At 34.9% G+C, this 23,644-nt stretch overlaps 1 protein-coding gene across 19 annotated transcripts in view; it reads left to right on the forward strand.

The window, feature by feature from the left end:
- The window catches only part of TASP1 (taspase 1), a 255,250-nt gene that overhangs the window by 52,195 nt on the left and 179,411 nt on the right, over window positions 1–23,644 (forward strand). For all 19 annotated transcript variants that reach the window (XR_008915611.1, XR_008915612.1, XM_016427708.2 and 16 more), the window contains 3 exons: window positions 16,903–17,023; window positions 18,565–18,649; window positions 20,317–20,396. Coding sequence is in view for 17 of the 19 variants with exons in the window: in XM_016427708.2 (XP_016283194.1) it covers window positions 16,903–17,023; window positions 18,565–18,649; window positions 20,317–20,396 (286 nt within the window). In the remaining 2 variants the exon portion in view is untranslated. The remainder of the gene's footprint in view (window positions 1–16,902; window positions 17,024–18,564; window positions 18,650–20,316; window positions 20,397–23,644) is intronic.

Raw genomic sequence — 23,644 nt, forward strand, 5'->3', positions numbered from 1 at the left:
AAATAACCAGAGATTGTTAAAAAAAATTATAAAAATCATATTAAAAAACCCTTAAATCATTTGAGATATTTAGCACATAAAAATTTCCAAAGGTTGTTATAGCAATTGTAACCTGTTCTGATGAAGTCCATCTATCCTCTATGTGACAATTTACAAAGGCAAAAACAGAAAAAAGCTGTTTTTTTTCTCATAATGGGCTTAATTACAATAATATTTGTTCAGCACAATTATAGGGGAATAACAACAGAATTTCAAAACTCGGTACATTCAAAATAAATTCAATCAACCTTCAGTGTAACAGAATAATATTGAATCCAGTAATATATAAATTTAAAATCACAAAGTTATATCTTAAACAAAAAATGCATTAGAATACAGAGTTGTATAAACCATTGGAGTCTGATATGCCTTAGAATATAGCCTCTAGTCTCTTCAAAGTTCTTTGGGGTTGGTTTTGTTGTTGTTGTTTGTTGTTTTTAATTATCCATTTAGATGTCTATTGTCAGAAGGCAGAGTGGAAAGGGCTATGCAATGGGGGTTAAGGGATCTGCTCAGGGCCCTAAAGGTGGGAAGTGTCTGAGGCGGGATTTTAACCCAGGACCGTATGTCTTTATGGCTGGCTATCAGTTTGCTGAGCCACCCATTTGCCTCCTCAAAGTTGAATCTTTGGGCTGAATCTTTCTTCTGGCACAAGGTGAAATCAATGAAATTACCAGAACAGTCAAAAGGTATCCTTTTAAACAGCTTTTTAAGTTTCTGTTTGAAAAGTCTGTTTCTTCTCTCTCCCTTTCTCTCTCTCCCCTGCTCTGATACCCCACGTGGTCAATACTCCAGTTTGTTACCAGCTGGTCGTTCTGCTCCAAGGATCTGAGTGATGAGCCGGCTGGGGTTGCGCTCATGGGTCTGGGGCGCAGGAACAGGCAGGCAGGGCTGGGATATCAGGCACCAGGTGAGAGGCTAAGAGCAGGAGCCAGAGCCCGAGTGGGCTGCCAGGGTGGGCAGGGCTGGGAGCCAGAATACTAGGTGAGGATGATCGGGGCTGCAGGCAGGAAGCGATGGGCCGAGCCGGGTGGGGTGGGCGGCCAATGCAACAGGTCTGGATCGGGGACTTCAGGCAGGAACGGAGAAGTGGCCGGCCGAGCCAGGTTGGGGAGCTATCTAATGACTGGAACGAGCAGCAGCTTTGTGAGGGTAAAAAAAAAAAACCTTGACCAGAGAAACGTGGCTTAAAAACATTTTTTTTTCTAGGCACTAGCTATTAAAGCTGAACTAAAGATCAGAAAAGAAATCAGAAGATTGAGAGTTTTTTCTCCCATTAGGTCATCAACTTTAAAGATTAAAACTTAGGGGAGGCTGAGGTGACTGAGGCAGGTAGAAATTAGTTTCTCTCTGCAAAGAGTATTATAAGAGACCTAGACAAGATCTCACCTACATTATGGAAAGAGCCACGCCTGCTCCAAAACGGAAGTCCAAAAGAGACCACAAAAGCCTTTGCAATCAGGTTAAATCCCTTCTCGATCTCGGCCCACCTTAGAATTCCGTGAGATTACAAAGCATTTTGGGGAAGTGGAGCAAGGGCTTGTGGGGATTAAAGTCCAGGTTTCGAGTCTATTTTTACAAAGTCAGTAAAAGATTGGGTGAAATTGCACATATCGATGAGAATAAAAGTAAATGCCATTAATATCTTCAGTTTTACTTATGATTTTGTTTTTACCATCAGCATTTATTTTTCACTGCCAGAAAATGCTATTGTAGATTTTGAGAAGAAGCTATATTTGTATTTCATTTTGGAGAGACATAGGAGTTTGGCCATTTCCTCTGATTTGATTCCCATGGGTTCATGTCATTTGTTGATGGAAGTAAATTGTTAAGACACACAAAAAATCTCTGAAAGCCCTAAACACAGGCAATTTCTAGCTTTTGTATTTACATACATGATAATGGTCTGCATGTTCTTCTTAATATTTTATACGTAATAATAAAGCAATTGGGCAGTATTATGTCAAAATATAAGACGTTATTACGTCTGGGATTTTTGCCAGGGAATTAGTACTCGATATTTGTCTCTAAAGGCATTCATGGCATTTGGTTTTTTTGACACTGTGGAGACAAATTGGATAGAGGTATACCTGAAAGTTGTTAATATTAGATATATTGTATCATTGCTAATATTAATAGAAAAAGCCATGAAGTAAAATATATTCTTCAATTCAAAACTTTTAAGTAGCAACACTTAAGATGAAGAGAGATTAATTTTTGTTTTGTTGCATATTGCAAAGATAATGAATTGCTGGTTTAAGTGACTTTGAAGTGTAAAGATTATGTCAACTGAAATAAAGACTCACTAAAAGGAGTCCTGAATTAATTTCTCTAATTCTGAACCAAATCCCAATTCTATCTTTTTAAAATAGAAAACAATCATAGATGTATAAGGCAGTTAGGTTAGTCTTATTGTGATTTATTCTACAATTTTTTTAATGTCCTTTAGATTATGTTCCTACTGTTTTCCCCATTTGTTTATATTTGTTTCACTTGTAGCCCAAGTTTTTCCAATGATATCTATCCTCTAAGGTCATGGTAATGTAATGGGGAAGTGTCCTAGAGCAGGGGTCCCCAAACGTTTTAAATGGGGCCAGTTCACTGTCCCTCAGACCATTGGAGGGCCGAGCTATTGAACAAAACTATGAACAAATTCCAATGTACACTGTGTATATCTTATTTTAAAGTAAAATAAAACAGGAAGAAATATAATATTTAAAATAAGAACAAGTAAATTTAAATCAACAAACTGACCAGTATTTTAATGGGACCTATGGACCTGCTTTTGGTTAATGAGATGGTCAATGTCCGGTTCCACATTTGTTACTGCTAGCCGTAACAAGTGATGAAAGTGTGCATTAGTTAGTCTAGATCTGGTTGGCGATTTCAGATATTTCATTCTGGAAAAAGTTTATTCATAGACATAAGTGCTGCCAAAGATGGTTGCCATTTTGAGTTCATGGTTTAGATCAGGATATATCTCAGAGGAGAGAGATGCATAGAAATTAGGCAAGCTGCTTTATTTGAATGTGTCTTTCAGAGTCACAGTTCAGCCAGTTGCATTTGGTAAATAATGGAAAAGCTGTATGTCCTGTTCATGGAGATGAAGCTCTTTAAATCTGAATTGGAACTCCTTTTACAACTTTTCCAGTGAATCCACACATGTTTCTTTTGGGAATACACTCAAGGGTGTTTTTGCTAACAGATTTTGAGTTAAGGGGAAATGACAGAAAGTTTCCTCCTTCACTTGTTTGATAAGGAGGCCCAATTTTACTTCAAATGCCTTCACATGTGATTGCATATCACAGATGAGCTTCCCTTTTCCTTGAAGTTGCACATTTAAATTGTTGAGTAGCTCTGTTACATCTGTCAGAAAGGCAAGGTGCCATTTCAATTCTGCATCATTGAACTCTGGTACTTCTTTGTTTTTTGAAAGTATAAAAGTTGTACTCTGTGGAAGTAAGTCATAGAAATGTCTCAAAACTCTCCCTCGACTCAACCAATGGACTTCTGTGTGCTACAGAACATCTTCATAGGCAACATTTACCTCAGACAGAAATTCCTGAAATTGTCTGTGGTTTAGTGCATTAGCTCTAATGAAGCTATTAACACAAGATACCACAATTTTCATAACAGAGTCTCACTTCAGTGATTTACTACATAGCAGCACTTGTTGGTTGTGATATTTAAAATGGTTGATGTCTTAAACTGTAGTGGTTAAAATAGTGGAAGATATAAATTGTGAGAGATATAAGAGAGGGTGAGTAAGTTTGACCGCAGAAATATGTTTCACTACAGAGTCTTGGGTTTAAAATCAAATATAAGGTGGTCGCCTGGGAAATATTCCCAATTATTCAAATACCCACGTCAATTGGGTTTTATAGAGATTTTAATTAACAATACAATGAGTAATCAAAGAAAGAGAGTAAGAAGGAATAAGTATGAAGGGCCTCAAAGCCAATATGGCCTAGACCTGAGTCTTAAAAGAGAAATCAGTCAGTTTTTTATAACTCACCATAAGATCTGTTTAAGTAAGGATTTCTAATGACATCAGGCCATCAGCATCTCAAATGCTTTCACCAGCTCTCTCCTTCATCTGAATGTTTCAGAATCAGTCTCCTCAGAATGAGTCTCTCCAATCTGAATGTTTCAGAATGAATTCCCAGCTCTTCCCTGAGCTCTTATTTTTAAGGGCAAAATCTTCTCTGTCACCTCCCCTAAGTCCTTACATCTACCAATCACTGTAGATGTTTTTAAAGGACCACCCATTTTGAATTCACAGCTGAGTAGTTTTAATCTCTTTAGTAAGTCAAGAAAAAAATGCTGCTGTGTTGACAAATTTCATTAAGAAAAAACCTCTGAATAAGTTATCACCCTTTTAGGTTTAAATAGTTTACAAGTTGCCCCACCTTTATAGGTACTTGAGTATCCCATTGTATCAATTCTAAAACAGTCATGACTCAAAGAACTTCCTGTCCTTTCCATAAGCATGGGTCAAAGCACTTTTCATTGTTCTCAAGGAGTTCTCTGTCCTAAAGCAGTCCTAAGTAGGGTGGAGTAGGGATATTCCCAAGGCAAGGAGCCCTCACATTCAAGTAGAATTCTCACTATCTGCTAGGGAATTTTTTAAAGTAGAAGATTTAATTAGAAACCCCTAACATTCATAAGTCTGAGAAATTTTGAGGTTTACATGGTGGATGAGGTAGTGTATGGCTATTGGATAAGAATGGTTATGTTTGTCCATCTCTTGGTTAATGTCAGCAATTACTCCTTTCTTAGACCTCACCATATTAGGAGCACCATCAGTTTTCACACTGCCTAGTTTAGCCCAGTGGAGAAGCTCTTCTGTGACTTTGAAATTGTCCTTCATTCCACTAATAAAAATTAGAAGTTGTGCAGAATCATGAACATCATTGCTCTTGTCAAATACCAAGGAAAAATAGGAAAGTTTTTTTCCAGAGTTTTGCTTATACTGATGCAAATTGTCTCCCATTTCTTCAGTCCATCGTGTAATTGCAGATCCTAAAAGACTAACTGTACTAAATAAGTCTGCCATTTCTGGACACATCTCTGGCAACAGAAAGAAGGTACTCTTTTAACAAATTCTCCCTCCATGAATGGTCTTGCCAGTGCACGCTACTAGCTTGGCATGTTGAAAACTTGGTTACCGTGATGAAATATTTAGCTGCTTCTGCTTCATAAAAGTTTTTTTTGATGAGTTGTCAGTGTATTTTTCAGTTTTAATATTTTATCTTTTCTCACATCTCCAACCAATCATATTTATCTTCATGTTGAGTTTGATAGTATTGACTCAAATTATATTCTTTGAACACATGTACTATATTCTGGCATATCAAACACAGCTCTTTCCTTGTACTGCATGAAAAGTAATCATAAGTCCACTGTTCTTTGAATATCCTACATTCCAAGTCAATTTTTCTCTTTCTTGACATCATTGTTTCCTAGGGATTCCAAATTGCTTTTAGTAAAATGCCAATAGATATAGATATATACATATATACTTACAAAAACAATATACCAACAATAATTTTGCCCACACAGAGACATACAGACTGCACTGCCCATCAATGCAGTCTGATCTGTGTCCATCAATGCATCCTTCCCTGTCCACATCATTTTAGCCTCATTGGCCATAATGGTGGAACTCCACTTTTATCTCAGGCTCACAATGGTGCTGTACGGGAACCGGTATGATTACAGAGCCAGGTCTTATACCACCATTCCAGTGCACATTACCTTGTGCGAACTGCACTGCAATCTGTGAACACACACAGTAATCTGATTGCATGGGTCCGACCCATGAGATCAGATTCCACAGCAGGAAGAAAGAAGGCATGCACTAGTGTGTGTCCTCTTGTGGTCCGTATTTATGGATCTGTAATTATAGACTGTAATACAAAAAACACGTGCTTCACTTCCCCCATGTAGTACAGTGGCAACCATACTCCCTGAGATATACAACATAATGGCCCCTATAACCTACCCAAAAGTCGCTCCCCACATTACTACACAGTACAATGGCCCTCATACTCTCCCAGGTGTACAACATAATGGCCCCTATAATAGGTGGATGTGGGTGCATTCTGTGCTCTCACTGACCACGGTGAAAGAGGTGCCCCTTCCAGAAGTGTGGTGGGGGCCAGATAAATGGCCACAGGGTGCTGCAATTTGGGAACCCTGTCCTAGAGGTATATAAGATGTTATAACTCACTTAGGAACTCCTCAGGGCCAGTTAAGCACCAAACCCTTTGAATTTGGAAACAAAATTTATTTTAACAAAAAGGAATAAGGGGAACTGGTATGTATGACCCTTATATTTTTCAAACTATCTCCACCTTACTCCCAAGTCTCCTGCTTAAGGAGAGCCTTCTATTCTTCTTTAGTCCTTACTTAAACTTCCTTATGTTATCTAAAACCCTTTCCCTGACTATCTGACTGACCCTGATCTTCCCATCAGTAATTAATTTAATAATGAATGAAAGGGAAAAAAAATCTTGGGTTTGGCTGCTGTAAAAAGTATCCAAAGTTATAGATTAAAAGCTTTGGATTGCCTTAGCCAATAGGAATTCTGGTTAGATGGACCACTGTCAGACGAAGATGGGACCCAGGGAATATAGTTTCCTTCAAGTAAACTCTACCTGGATGCCAAAGATTTCTCCATGAAATTCTGACTTTCGAGGGAGAATCTTTTAGAGCAAAACTTGTCCTTGAGCTTGAAATTGTAGGCAGAGGGACAAAACCCTCTCCCAGCTCAGATAAAATCCAAGAAGGAAGTGAAATTCAGTTATTTTCAGTTTTAAACTCCCAAAATTCCTTCCTACCCAGAATCCTTTCCCTGGGCTTATCTCAAAATTCCCTTCTTTCAACTAACCCTACATAACCAGACCATATCTAACTTATTCCTACAGTAAGTTAGGTTGCTTTATGATTTCCTCTACTGGTACTATTATAGCTTGCTTATGTTCATTTTTGCCCATCTGGTTCTATCATCCATCATGAAAATACTTAGATATCTTAGAGGTAACTGTTTTTTTAGGATTATGCCAGTGGAGTATATACTTTGGGATGTCCTAGCAAGTGGGAAAGGCTTTAAGATGACCAATATGATGGACTATGCTCATTGTCTAATCTATGTCATTATCAAGACTTGGTGTTTCTGTCTTCATATCACCTTTCCTATAATCTTTTTTCTTTCCATTCATGCAGCTATCACCCTGGTGCAGGTCTTCATTACCTCATACCTGTATTATTTACAATAGTCTTCTAGTTGTCTCTCTAACTTTGTAATCCATCCTCTACTCAATTGCCTAAGTATCTTTCCTTAGGTGCAGATCTGATTCTCAATACTCCATTGAGTTTTATTTTTAGGATCAAATATAAAATGCTCGATTGACCTATAAAACCCTTTATAACCTGTCCTCTTTCTTTATTTCTCTTACATTTTACTATTTTCATATACTCTATGATTCAACTACCCTGGCTTACTTCTTGTTCCTCATAAAATTCTATGCCTTTTTATTGACCCCCCCCCCCCCTTCAAGACTTACCTAAAATCCTCCCTTTTGCAAAATGTTTCTAGTTTTCCTGTCTTCTAAACTGCTAGTGTGTTCCTTCTGAGATTATCTTCCATTTTCATTGTATATGTATCATGTATGTATGTAGTTTTTTTGTATATTCTCTTCTCCATTAGAATGTGAAGTCCTTGAAGGCAGGGACTAGTCGTCTTTTTTTTTTTTAAATACCCACTGATGAGCATAATATCAGGCACATTCTAAGTGCTTAATATACATTGCTTTTTGACTGACTGATGACCAGTTTGACATAAGAGTGATTGCACTTTTTAGCAACAAAAATTGTGTTTTTCTGTGAAATTGAAATGTGAAATCTGTGAAATTAAAAAGGGTCAAAATCTGCCAAAGTGATATCTTAATTGATGAAATTACAATTCCATTAACTGAAATATTAGGGAACTAATGCTATATTTCTTTTAAAAGTATCTTGAGGGGATAGCTAGGTGGCTCAGTGGATGGAGAGCCAGATCTAGAGATAGGAGGGCTTAGGTTCAAATTTGGCCTCAGCTTCCTAGCTGTGTGACCCTGTTCAAGTAACTTAATCCCTTTTGCATAGCCCTTTCTATTGCCTTAGAACCAATACGCAGTATTGATTCTAAGATGGAACATAAGGGTTTAAAAAAAAAAGAAAAAATGTATCTTTAAAGAGTACAATAATGTGATACTGATCCATTTTTTAAGCATTATTCTGGGGGAACCTCTTAATACCAGTTAATAATCATAAGATCTCACATTTGATCAAAACAATGCATATGATCAAAACATGTCAACATCATCCTTTAATAGCTGAGAAGACTAAGGCTTTAGGGTTAAATATTTTAATAAGGCAAAGTGATTTGTTCAGGTTCATAGAAAAGTCAATGCACGAGATATGGGATCTGAACCCTGATATCTTGATTATTGTTCAGCATTTGATCATGCTCCTTTTGTTTGCTTTGCTATTCAGATTCAGCTTGTTAGAATCAATGGTTTTCTGCTTCTTGCATAGCTGGGCTTTTCACATTACCTCTTGAGATGAATATTATTCTGCCAATTAGGAAAGGTATGATGAATACGTGGTGATTGTAATCATAATTATTATCTTAATTCTAAGTGATGTGGAAAACTTGCATAGAGTTTACAGGGCCATCACAGAAAAAAGTGACATGGTAAAATGAATATTCTGGGAGGAAAGGTTCTCTGTGATAAGGGAGAGCATGATAATTTTATTATTTTTTATTGTTATTTTGTAGTGACTTCATCTTCATTAAGGATAGAAAAAACCAAAAGTGGAATTGAACTTAAAAAAAAAAACCCACCTAAAAACCTTATATTCTGTCTTAGAATCAATACTGTAAGGGAGTAGAAAATGTTGAGGGGTTTTTATAAAAGGTTGTAATGGATTATTTAAGAATAGGGTTGCTAGGAATTTAATTAATTCCAAAGGGATTTATTTTAATGATTTATTTATAAAATATAGAAAGAGTGAAAGCAAGAAAATCAGGGAGAGAATAGGGTAAGATATCTAGCCTACACACTAAGTATTTTGCTCCAGCCCCGGGCTCAACCCAGGCAGGGCTAATTAGTCCTTAGCTGTAGGGCCCTCAGCCTTGAGTCGACATCCTGGGGATGCAGGGAGCCTCTCTCAAGAGGGTAGATCTCTCCTGAGGCTAATCTCTTCAGGAAATCCAGGAAAAGAGTCAGCCATTTTCACTTACCACGGGTCAGTCCAAAGGGAGAGATTTAAGAACAGTCATAACAAGTTCAAGGTCTCAGGTCCAGTAAGCCTATTCTTTACCAGCCTCCAATGGGAACTCTGAATTCCAGAAGAAAGAGAGAACTCCCTTCACAGGAAGTTGTAATTCCTTTTTAAAGACACTTCTTTTTCATCACTTCCTGTGACTACTTTCCATTTACGTGTACCAATTACAGCTAAAGCTTTGTTTAGGACTTCCCAGGGGGGCAGTCAGTCCATTCTGATATGTCACACACTATTGCACATGTGGGTCACGGATTTCCCCACTTAAGTGTAAATGGGATTTCCCAAATAAAAAAATACCGAAGTCAGCTAGAAATTTATGGTGATTTAATTAATATAGTGGAAAGAAATTAAGAAGAAGGGAGAAGGAAAGGGTATAGAATTTCTCCCTCCTGGTTTGTGCCGGGGGTAGATTAGAGGCTCTAGGAAGGTAAGGGTTTGGAGAGTAAAGGAGGAAGGAATCAGCCTGAACTCCAATAGGGATCATCCAAGATGCCTGAATCTGAAGTAGCTCAAGGGCAAGCTCACCGCTAAAAGCCAGACAAATAGCTGCCACCACACCACTATGTCGGAACGCTTAGCACTCTGCCAGTTAGAGCTGCCTCAGTGGGGAAAGAGCGTGAAGAGAGGAAGTTATCACTTTCCTGTGTCTCATCTGTACTACTGTTAGCTTAGCTTGACTTAGGACAGCCCAGGGGTTTGTCCCCTGTTTCTGCACATGTCTGTTGAAAGCCATCTTCTTAGATACTTAATCCTTGAGTATGGGTGCAGACATTCCTGACATCCTTAAACTAAGTAGGGTGGAACAATGTAGAGTTCCCAAGACCTGATTCTGTTAGACCAAGTATATCCATTGTTACTTATCAGGAAATATCTAAATCAAATCATTTAAATGTTCTGAGTAGGCTGGAGTAGTTTTAAAATTCACAATTTCCCTTGATGATCATTGGTGGACTAGTCTCTCCATTGATCATTTAACATTATCATCTTGTAGTCTTAAAGCACTTTCAACTACAGATGTGTATAATAATCAATTTCTAAGAGGAAATTACAATATTTAGGGAGGAATAGAAAAGAGAGGCTTTGAAGTACATCAATCCTACCTGGATTGGTTTCTTTCTTATTTTTTTTTGACCTGTCAGATTAGCACTTCAGGTTTTATCTCTGTTTAATTGATGAAGAAACAGCCATGGAGAGATTAAACAGATTACTAGTAATCAGTCAGCTAAGTATTTGAAAGTTGGCTTTGAACCTGTCTTTGAGTTTTGTTTCTCCAGTTTGTTGCCCTTATCTCTAAAACATTCCTTCTATAAGGGATTTTCACTTTCTAAAACCTCATCTTCTGGAAACTGAATTAGTTCTGTTAATTTTCAGAAAGGGCATTGTTTTTTTCTTTAGATAATCATGGGGAATGGTTATATTATTAAGAAAGTATTACTAAAGTTCTGCTTTTGCTTTAGTATGATTGAGAATATATTTTATTGTATTTTTATCAAGATAATCATTCATAAAGCTATACCATATGTTCTTAGCAAATCAGAAGCTTAAGTTTGCCTATATGGAAATTTTAGTTTTTTATTATTTATTGATACCTTCATTTTGCTTGTCTTTAGTCTCAAAACTTTTAATTTTCTTCAATTTCTTCTTTTCCCTCATTAAGTTCAATAACTATGTCTCGTTAACATTTTCCCTCTAGAATATTTCCTTTATATTTCTGTATACCAGCAAATTAAAAATTTTAAAAAATTTTCAACTTAACTAAATAATGATAATCATACATTTCTGCATGCAAAGAACAGAAGCAGAGGGTTGTTTTTAAAACTACCCATCTCTCCTACTTACAGAGCATTAACAAAATGTAATAAATTCAACATATTATTTCCAAAGCTGACTTGTTTGTTTGTCTCCTGAACTTCTTTTTGTTCTTTTCTGTTCATTAAAAAAAACAAACACCCAACTTTTTAATACTTTTTCATTTAACTTGGATATGCCATTATCTCTGTTATTCTTTTTATTTTAGAATTCCTCCAAAATAAAACCATTGTAACAGATTTGAGGAAACATAAATCCATATATTGACTGTATCTGGAATGACATCATTCTGCATATAATTCATTGTCTCTTTGGAGTCATGCTACGTCATTTTATTGATCAGAATTCTTATCTTTCAAAGCAATTATTGTTTATAGAATTGTAGTCTTTATGTTAATTGTCCTTGTTATGTTTACTTCAAGCTGCATCAGTTCATAAAAATCTTCTCAAATTTTTCTGAAGCCATACGTTTTGTTCTTTTCATATGGCTTAATATTGTTCCATTTTATTATTATACCACTTTTTATTTAGCTGGTCATTTGATGGGAAGCTCTATGGTTTTCAGTTTTTTGACCCTTGAAACTACTGTATATTTCCATTTTGATTACCTTATGCCCCAGTTATTTCCATATCCTCTTTATCTCTTCCTTCTAATGTATTTTCAACCCTTTTCATTCTGTCAATCCTTGCTTTTGGAGGCAGGAATTAAAAAAATATTTCTTTTAAACATTCTTTTCTTTTAATGTTGAGTTCTAAATTCACTCCCTCTCCTACTCCCTCCTATTCACTGAGAAGGCAAGCAGTATATTCAATATACCTGTTGTCTGTAAACCTCAAAATTTCTTAGACTTATAAATGTTGGAAATTTCACCATTGGGAAATTTCATACTTGAAAAATTTCCTATTGATAGTGGGTCTTGGCTATTGGAATGTGAACCCCATTGGCATGAGAGTTTCCTCCTCCTCCCTTCTTAAGATTACTTTAGGACAGAAACCTTTTGCTGAACAATGGAAAGGACTTTGACCTATGCTTAAGCATAGAACAGGAATTTCTTTGAGTCATGATTGATTTTAGAATTGATACAATGGAGATACTTGGAATCAATCTCCACCCTACTCAGTCCTAACAGGATTGAGTAAGGGCTGCAGCCTAGATCAAAATTTAATTATTCCAATCTCTACCCTACTCAGGTTAACAGGATTTAGGAAGGGCTGTAGCAAAGGATCAAAGATTTAATTATTTGAAAATATGACCTTCAACAGACATGTGCAAAGCCAGAGACCTCTGGGCGGTCCTGGGTTAAGCTAGAGCCTCCATTGGCACAGGGAAATTGATGGAGAGTGATTGGTAGATGTGAGAACTGAGGGGAGGGAACTTGGATGGTTTCCTTAAAGATAGAGGGCTCTGAAGACTCAGGGGAGGTGGTTGAGGAGTTTGTCTGAGTGGTTGGAGTGTGCTCTGAGAAGCTTGCTCTGAAGGAAGCTGAAGGTGGGGGCCTCTGAGACTGTTTCTCCATTTTGGTCATGTGAGTAATAGGGACTGATCCTTTTTCTTTGTCCCAGCTATCTAAGGGCTTGGGCCTTTTGGCTCAGCCTAAACAGAAGGGGTATTTAAGCCCTATTCCCTTCTCTCCCTTCTCTCTCTCTCTCTCTCTCTCTCATACCTTTCTTCCTCCTTTTTGTAATTAAACTCCATAAAAGGTTGACTGCTGACTTGAGTTTTCATTTCGGAATTACATAGCTGAATTCCTTGGCGACCTTAAATTAATATATATCAGTCTTTTAAAGTGATTTCCTTGTCACATGTCATGTAAAACACATTTCTATATTAGCCATATTTTTTTTAAACCAAGAAAAATAAAGGAAGTGATAAAATTATACTTCAAAAGTTCTCTCTCTGGTGGTGGATAACATTTTTCTTTTTCTTTTTTTAAATTCTTACTTTCTGTTTTAGAATCAATACTGTGTATTGGCTCCAAAGCAGAAGAATGGTAAGGACTAGGCAATGGAGGTTAAGAGACTTGCCCACTATACACAGTTAGGAAGTGTCTGAGGCCATATTTTAACATAGGACCTCCTGTCCTTAAGCCTAACCTGGTGTTCAATCCATTAAGACACGTAGTTGCCTCCTAGCATTTTTTCATCATGAGTCCTTTGAAATTGGCGTGAATCATCATATTGATCAGGGTAGCCAAGTTCTTCAGAGTTAATCATCATTATAACACTGGTTCTTCTTACTTCTCTTTGTGCCAGTTCCTATGGTTATTGCTATGTTTCTTTTTTTCCCCTAAAACTAACCCCCTAATAATTTCAGCACAGTAGTACTCCATCCCAATTTCATGCCACAGCTTGTTCAGTCCTTCCCAAATGATGAGCTCCCCATGATTTCCAATTCTTTGCTACCACAAAAAGAGCCAGTATATATATATTTATATCTGTAGGTCCTTTTTTTTTTCTTTGATCACTTTGAGGCACAGACCTCATTTTGGTATTGCTTGGTTAAAGAGTATGCAGAGTTATGGTAGCTCTTTGGTTTCAAATGTTCTCCAGAGTGGTTGCAGTGGTTCACTACTCCACTTCATTAGTGTATCTATTTTTCCCTTATATCCTCCAGCATGTGTCATTTTTGATAGGTATGAGATGATTCCTCATTTTCTCTATCAATCAATTGTCAATCAATGTCTCTCAATCTAAATCAATTGTGATTTAGAACTTTTTTTTCATATGACTAGAGATAGCTTTGATTTCTTCTGCCTGTTTACATACCGTGACAATTTATCAATTGGGGTATTCCCTAATTATCTTTTAAAATTACATCCCTTTTTTAAAAAAATTTTTTTTCTGATATCATGATTGCGACCCTAAGGCAGGCATTTATTGTTGTCTTTGTATCCTTAGAACAATTCCTAATGTCATTTCCTTGAATAAAATTCCTGAAAAATTTGTAATACTTCTCCATTGCCAAGTAAAGTATATAATCTTTAATCCAATATTCATGATTTTCCACAATCTACTCCCAGTTTACTTTTCTAGACTTATCTTTTACTTCTCTCCTTCATTTACTTTGGTCTATTTGTTAAGGAGACATGTCCAACATTCTTAGCTATTAGCCTTTGCTTGTATTGTTTCTTCTACCTAAAATTCCCTTTTCTCTACTTTTCATGATTATTTCTAACATAAAGCCTTCCTGTTTCTGTTTTACTCTCTGCTTTAGTGATTTACCCTTTCTTAAAATTCCTACATTATAGCTGTTTACATTTTTGTATAATATCTTATGTGTGTTATGATTTCAAAATAGTTATTTCAAAAACTAGTCTCCTTATAGTTATTAAATGTTTATTATTATTTGACTTTTTAATTATTATGTAGATATTTCACCTTCCCAATTAGATTGTTAAGTAAAGACTTGCCTTTCTGTTGCCCAACATTGGTGTGTATATGTTGGGTTAGATACTTTTGATTGAATGTTTGTGTTAATATCATTTCTCTTGAAAAGATATATTTCTACTTTGGGATGAACTATTTGAGGTCTTCATTGCAGAATATACCTTAATATTTGAGTTATTTGTGCTATTGTTGGGGACTTGAGGTGAACTCTTGGGTTCGGGACAGGTACCCTTTGCAAGAGTTCAAAACTCCATAACTTAGAAATAGAAAGAGAAATTTATTAATTTGGAGTTCATGTTGATGTACCTGCGAGGATAGACACGAGAATGGCCACTGCCTCTCTGGGGGGATTCTTTATGGCTTCCTCATAACTTCTGTTATGTGACTGGAAAGGGGATGATGGTAGGAGCTAAAGCAGAAGTGGGGGTCTTGGTTACTTGATTGGGGGTAGAGTGATGTATTTGAGTCCTAAAGACCTGAGGGCTTAGATACAATGAGATGGTATAAAAGCATAATTGTAAGGTGTATATCTGTGTTCATCTCAAAATCTAGGGGAGAATCCAAGAAGAATATTTTTCTCAGGGGTCTTCCCTTATTGTGAATCTTTGAGGTTCAAAGCCACTTTTTTCTCAGCATCATAAGAATAATAAGGAAGGAATGAAATTTTCTTGCTTAATCATTTGTGGAGTTTGGGGTGGACAAAAAGGAAACCCAGGGTCCCATGCCAGTATCACTTCAAGTTACTGAATGGAAGAATAGTTTCAGTAGTAGTTTAATAGAGCACATATTGGTGATCTTTTCTTAGGATTTTCTCTGATCCTCCAATGAGTTTGTAAACCAACATTTCTGGTAAAAGAAAAAATGTCTCGTAAATTATTCCCTCAAATGAATTATCTTCTATCTGGTATATGATCCTAATTTGGTGGTGGTACTGGGTTCAGTTTTACTTCATTTATGGTCTGTAAAGAAGATGAAGACATTCTGGACTAGATCTGGATAATTCAGCATATTTGGATTATTAAGTCAGCCCTGATGCCACCATCCCACTTTTGTGATACCACAGCTCCTTTGAAATATAATAACAAAATTATGTTTATTCATTACCTGAATGGTCACAGAATATTTTCCTCTCAATTTTGTGATGTAGTTACATAAAGAAGTTATCATTGTTCCTATATTGCAATGAGTAAACTGGGATGTTGTGTCTTAACGAATCTTAGATGAGAATGAAATCTAGGCTTCACTGACTCGTAGTCTAGTACTTTCTCCCCACTTGCTGATATACTCAACTCTTCAACTGCCTCATTTTTATTTTTATATGTTCTTGTTTTTCTTGTTAGGATGTAGTTTTCTTAGGAACAGGGACTGTTTGAGTTTTTGTATTTGTATCCCCATTATTTAGCATCATGCGTGGCTCATAATATGAGCTTAATATATTTTTGTTTATTTATTGATTTCCCATGCTATCCTTTCTTTGATTTTCTTTGAGGCAGATCAATCAAAAATTAAGTACTTAATTGTGTTAGGCATTTGGATACAATATAAAAACAAAAATATGTCCTCATGAAGCTAATGTCCTACAAAATTCTGAATCCTAGATAGATTTGGTCTCATGTTCTCTTTAGATCAAAAACAAACTTCTAGATTGATGTTCTAGAAAAAATATTATCTAATAATACTTTTTGTCTTGAAGAGAGCTAGGCCTCAATCATATTCTCTAATATTTTTCTGTACTATATTAAGTTCATCAGATATGATACAGTACTAAGTCTTTGTAATTGCCAGTAAATTAACCCTGGGAATTGGTTAAGCTTTCAGGGCATTCTTACTGCCATTCACTTCATGATAAAGATTAATTTTACATCTTTACCCACTTTTTCAGCAGTATGCTTTTAGTTTTCTATTTAATATAGGTTTAATATGGATGTAATCACCACAACACCAAAAAATAAGTTGAGATGCCTACTAATAATGATTCTGAATCTTCCTGTACACATTACGTCAAGATTTCTATGGCTACTGACCTTCTTTACCATAGAGTGTTTTATTTTGGTATATATGATTCACTTTGGAATCAGTGGGTTTTAGAGCTGAAAGAAAATCTTGGATGTCATCTGATTTAATTTCACATTTTGCAGCCAAAGAAACTTGTGTCTGGAGAGTCTTAGCTGCCCAAAACAATATATTTCATTAGTGGCAGTATCACGATTAGAATCCACATGTCTTGACTTTCAGTCAAATGTTCTTTCCATTATGCCATCTCACCTGGTATGTTATCCTTTGTAATTGGTATGTGTGTATATACATATATGCATTTTTTTTCTGTATTTTTAGGATTCCCCTTTTACAAATGCAGGAACGGGTTCCAATTTAAACCTTTTGGGTGAGATAGAATGTGATGCCAGCATTATGGATGGAAAGTCCTTAAATTTTGGAGCGGTTGGAGCATTGAGTGGTATGTTAATTCTAGTGCAAAAATGATTAATTTATCTTATGATTAGAATATATAATTGTTAATTGAATGTATAACCTAGTAATTAACTTTTTTTTAAAAACCCTTACCTTCCGTCTCGGGGTCAATACTGTATGTTGGTTCCACAGCAGAAAAGTAATAAGGGCTAGGCAATGGGGGTTAAGTGACTTGCCCAGGGTCACATAGCTGGGAAGTGTCTGAGGTCAAATTTGAACCTAGGACCTCCCATCTCTAGGTTTGGCTCTCAATCCATTGAGCCACCTAGCTGCCCCCCTAGTAATTAACTTTTGAGAAAGTTAGATTTAAAAAAGAATAATCTCATTTCTCATAGACATTAGATTCTTTCCACAATTTTGATGTATTTCTATAAATTGTAGTGTCTTATTTTATTATATTTCCAGCATATAATATTGAGTATAAAATTTTATATGAAAATGTTCTAGCAATTTATGACTAAATTCTTGTCCTTTTACCTCCTAACAAAATTCCAGGTTAGTTTCCAAATATTATTATAAACAAATATTATTAAAACAAAAATAAATATTATTAAAATAAATATCATGGAGACTTGGATATGGACTCTAGTAATATAAGTATGTATATTTTTTCATTAGACAATGTGGTTCTTTGAGAAATGTTTTGAGATTTAACTGAATGTCTGAATTTTGAATTGTAAATAAAACTGAAATGTTTTGAGTTTAAATATAACCTAAATGGTGTTTCTTTATATCAATAATTTCAGTTTCCTTTTAGTATCTTGATCACATTTACTTGATTTCCTGCTACTATTTTTCCTTTAGATTATTGCCTCTCTTTTTAACTGTTCTCCCCCTGTTTTCTTCTGGCAACTCCCTGATAATTAATACATGAAGTACAGAGATTCTATTTTGGATTGCACTGTTCTATGTGATTTGAAAAAAAAAGACACATATTTGGAAATAAATTACCAGTTTTTATTGCTATTCATTAAGCTTCTTATACTGGGTGATACATTTGTACTAAATTATATTTCTGTGTAGCTTTATTTTCACCTGTAATTTAAACTTGATGTTATATTTATGCACATCTTCTAAGTAGATTTATACCATAAAAATTTTACCTATGTTCTTGGAAGTTCATTTTGTTTTCTCAAGAAGAATTTGCCAAATATAAAATTATTCTTTTTAATTCTACTTTATCCTCAATTTTTTGGATAGTGAAATCAAAACTCTCCAACTTCTTCTGGGAGATACAATTTCAGTAGCATTTGTAGTACTTTAAATTCTTGATAGCAAACACCAAAGCTTAGTGTTGTGCTTATTATTTCTTAAATATTCTTTGCAAATGGTAGAATGGTAGATGCTCAATATTTGTTTATTTGAATTTTATTCATAATTGAATGTTATTATTGTGATAGCAAATTTTTTCAATAAGAAGAAAATGTTTTAAGGTTTCTAGAATTGTGCCATCAAAATATCATAGAACTTAATTAGAAACCTTTAAACAACTTTTTCATCTCTATTTTCTGCTGATTTTCTTTTCAGGAATCAAGAATCCAGTTTCAGTTGCAAATAGATTGTTGTGTGAAGGGCAGAAGGGAAAACTCTCTGCTGGCAGAATTCCTCCTTGGTAATTGCTTTGTTCTGCTTGATTTTCCTTTAGCCTTTGGTCTTTAATGCATGCAATATTTGAAGGTTATTCTTATCCAAAGAAGGCTGATGCTATTTGTTTACAAATCAGCAATAGCGTGCCTGTGAGTGGAAGACCTGTGCCTGTGAGTGGAAGGCCCGCTTTGTTCTCTGATCTTGGAACATCTTGTGTACTTGATATAGCTCTGGATAGAATTGAATATTATGGAATGAAGAAAGAAATGAGATCAGTGTTAATTTTTGTCTTTGTCTTGTTTATATAGATATTTATGCCATTATAAGGTTCTCATTTTTGATGTTTTCATTTTCAAATGAAGAAATTTCTGATGTTTTGACCCCAGAATATAAATTGTGTTTTTTTTAGTTTGTAAAAATGTTTACTGAGTTCTAACAAGAAAAGTTGATATTCCTTTATTTCTTTTTATCCTGTTGTAAAGTACCATTTGGAAAAGAGTTAGATTTCCTGTGTAGTTCTTAAGTGATAGCAGCAGCATTATAGAATCACTTTCTCTTATTTTCCTTTAGGAATAAGTGGTAGGAATGACAGGAAATTAAAGTTATCAAAATTTGGACAATATCCGTGAAGCTTTTTACACAATACACATTGAACATATATTATTTTAAAATAGCATATATTGTTTAATCTGATAAAATTTGAAATACTAATGAGTTATTTGTTTTTAATCTATTTTCAGAAAATTAAGGGTAAAACAAAATATACAGAATTATTTGAATGTCTGGACTAAGTAATGTTTTAATTTTGCTATTTCAGTGTTTCTGTAATTGCCTCTTTTTTACACTTAACTTTTCTTTTAAATAATGTTGAATTTTGATTTTTGTCTACATAAAATCAATTCACCTAAACAAAATTTTATTAAGCTAGATCCAGATTAAAAATGCACCTTCTTTATGGCAGCTGTTGTAAGTGCAAACAGATTACTCTTTTTTTTTTTTAAACCCTTACTTTCCGTCTTAGAATCAATACTGTGTATTGGCTCCAAGGCAGAAGAGTGGTAAGGGCTAGGCAATGGGGGTCAAGTGACTTGCCTAGACTTATTTCCTATGGGTCCTATGTTTCTTTCTGCTTTTTTTTAATGTCTGCAGTTATGTGGTCAAAGGGAGTAAGGCACATGCTATAGTTTCTTACTGAATTTTCTAATAATTACTCTGTCTTGTCTGAAATCCAGGTTTTTGCTGGAATAGTTATATGAAGTGTAGGTGATCTTTATTCAGGCAGTCATCTTGACTAGAAGCATCTATTCTTAAGTTTTTATATATCAATAAAATGGGTGACTATAGTTGAATAATACAATTATTTGATGCATAATTTTGGCCACAAGTCATGTTTTACTAAGTATTCATAACTTTCTACATTTTTACAACCTGCAGTAATAATACTGATTAGTTTCTACTATTTCTTTGCACAGTCTACATTAATTGCCAAGTCTTATCTAGGCTCCTTAAAGATACCCCCTTTTTATAGACTTTCTCCATCCTCAGTCATTAGTATTAAAAATACCTAGGCATATTTCCTGCATATTTCAAACGTATCTGCTTTTTCACTTTGTCCCAAACTAAGTTTTTAGGGCTGTGCTTTGTTAAGAATGCTGACACTGAATTTTATTAATTATTATTTTGACTTTTTAGCTTTTTAGTTGGAGAAGGAGCCTATAGATGGGCAGTGGATCATGGAATACCCTCATGTTCTCCAGGTGTTATGACTACAAGTGAGTAAAGCCTTTGAAGAAGTTAAGGAATGTGAATATGTATGCCTATGTATGCTTGGAAAAGTGCTTGGTTATGTTGTTTATTATGAGACTAATAGAGAAGATTTCCATATAAAAATCCAAATGTTAAAGGGTATTGTTTCAAAAAACATCTTTAGAAACTATTTTGGTTGCATTTTTGTCACCTAGATATTCTGAGAATTATGGAAGTGTACTATAAGTCCTTTTTTGAAAAATGAAAAAAATTGTTTCAAGTAATTATGTCTAAGAGTGTTTAGATATTCTAAGATTGTGACTGTATCCTGTTTTTATTTCATATCAAGAGTTAAAATGAATGATTCTTTCTTGCGTAGGAGGAATTGATCTCTATGTAAGTAATCCTTTCTTACTGCTTCACCTACATTAGTACCTTCTTATAAAAGTAATCCTGGGGGTCAGTGGGTGGCTCAGTAAATTGATATCCAGGCCTAAAGACAGGAGGTTCTAGGTTCAAATCTGGTCTCAGAAACTTCCTAGCTATGTGACCCTTTGCAAGTCACTTATCCCCCTTACCACTCTTCTGCCTTGGAACCAATCTACAGTATTGCTTCTAAGATGGAATGTAAGGATTTAAATAATTATAACCATAAAAAGAGTAATATTAACTTACAATGCCAAGAGAACTTAAAAGTTTCAGTTGGATAAATTAAGGAAAAAACTGCACTATATAATTTTCTAATATGAAAATTAATCTCTGTGTTAATGTTGATCACAGAATGTCAGGAAGGAATTATGATGGCCTGAGTTCAATTTATAACTGAAAAAAACCCCCAACGCTTTATAAAATATCTCTCAATTGATCCAATTCCCTTTTTTGCTTGAAGATCCCCAATAAGGATTAATTTATTTCTTTCTGAAAAAGTTTTTTACATTTGGACAGATATGGTTTCATTTCCTCAATATTTTATTCCATACTCTTACTTTCATTTCTACCTACTACTCTTTCTTATGGTACCTAGTAGAACAAGTCTCATCCTTTCAACTAATAGCCCTACTCATATAGTAAATGTGTTCTCTCTTAGTCTTCTACTTCTACTACTACTACTACTACTACTACTACTACTACTACTACTACTACCACTACCACCACTACTACTACTACTAAGCATTTCCATTTTGGGCTCTAATTGTTATGTACTTATTTATATTCCTAAAATGTATTCAGAACTGGAGAGTTATCTATATGTGGTGTGATAAGGATAGAGTACAGTATTATCATTACCACCTTAGTTTTTAGACACTGTCTTTTGAAACTAAACATGTTTGTAACTGTTTTTGTTTTGAATTTGTTTTTAATTGGTGTAGGAGCAGGTTTGGGTGAGGGAGTGAGATGGCAATTTTTTTTTCCTTTCCAGTTTACATATTGATATAATTTTTAATATTCATATTCTGCCATTTTTCCATCTAGGTTTTCTCCTTCCTACTTCTGCCCCCTCCCCAAGAAGCCTGGTGATATGATTTAATAATATATATAATATTATACTATACATATTTTCATGTTGTCGATGCTGTAAAAGAGGATATAATGCTTATTTTAGAGTAAAATTCATATGAGGAAATAAAAATAAAGGGTATTTCAACCTGTATTTACATTCTCTCAGTTCTTTCTATGATGGTGGATAACATTTTTTGTCATGAATTCCTTGTAGCTGTTAAGTCATTTATAATTGATCATCATACATTATTGTTGTTACTGTGTACAATGTTCTCCTTCTGCTCACTTTACTTTGCATCAATTCACAGAAATCTTTTCATATTTTTTTCATAATTATCTTGTTTGTCATTTTCTTATGGCACAATCGTATTCCATTAAAAGCATATACCACCACTTGTTCAGCCATTCCCCCAGTTGATGGAAATCCCTTCGGTTTCTAATTCTTTGTTCACAGAATGAGCTGCTATAAATACTTTTTACAGGTAGATTCTTCTCTTTCTTTAATCTCTTTGGGATATAGGTCTAGTAGTGGTATTGCTGAGATAAAGGATACATAGTATTATGGCCCTTTGGGAATGGTTTCTGATTATTCTTCAGAATGCTTATATCATTTACCAATCCTTTTTTGTCTTAGTGCCTCCCCTCTGAGATTGCCCCCAATTCATCATTTATGTATCTTATTTGTACATAGTTATTTATATGTTTTCTCTACAAACGACTGTAAGCGCTTAAAGAGTAATCACTGTTTTTGTTTTATCTCTCCTCTTTTTGCAGTACAATACTCTTTTTTATCCCTTGATTTAAAAAAAATAATATTCTATTATATTCAGCTTACTCCATGATCTCTTTCTATGATCCTATTTATTGCCCTAATAGTGATATCATTCGTTAGTATTATAAGCATCCTCAGTATTTTAGGTATTTTAGGTACTTCAAGTATCATAGCTATCTTAAGCATCTCAGTTATCATCTTAACAGTAATGCAGTCAATTTAATTTCCCTTATTTACCTTAAAGTATCTTAAGTATCTTAAATTTCTTTTGTTGTATCTTAAATATTTTGGTTATTATTTTCCCATGCATGGAATGATCAGTTTAACTCCATTGTTACCCCTGATTTCTTTATAAGTATATTAAGTGCTTTAGGTATCTCTTTTCCTTTAGAAATCTTAAGTATTCTAGTTACTACTCTCCTATACAGGCATGTGGTTATTTTAAACCTTCTCATTCCCTTGAGTTTTTTCTACGTACCTTTTTATGCTTCTCTTGAGTGTTGAATTTGGTCATTCTTTTTTAGCTCTGGCCATTTTGCCAGGATTGCCTACAATTCCTCTACTTCATTAAATGTCCATTTCTTCCTCTGGAGTATTACGTTCAGTTTCTCTGGGTAGGTGTCTTTTGGTTGTAGGCCTAGAGCCTTTGTCTTGTGGAATATCCTATTCCATGCCTTCCTATCCCTTAATGTAGTAGCCACCACATCCTGTGTAATCTTGATTGAGGTTCCACAATATTTGATTTTTTTCTTCTGGCTAAGAAGGTGATTTTTAATAACTTAGAGAGTAGAATCACCGCCTCTGTCCTAGGGGTTTTGTAAGGAATATGCTTTTGTAAATTTAAGTCATTATATATGTATAGCTATTATAAAAAGTAAATAAATAAAATAAAAACATTATTTTATTTGGTCATTTTCAAACATTATGCATTGGAAACAAAGATCATTCCCCCCCCCCCACCCCCCCCCGGCCGATGCGCAACATGGAAATGGGTTCAGAATT

Source organism: Monodelphis domestica, chromosome 1 (assembly GCF_027887165.1).
Source record: "Monodelphis domestica isolate mMonDom1 chromosome 1, mMonDom1.pri, whole genome shotgun sequence".
Classification (NCBI taxonomy): domain Eukaryota; kingdom Metazoa; phylum Chordata; class Mammalia; order Didelphimorphia; family Didelphidae; genus Monodelphis; species Monodelphis domestica.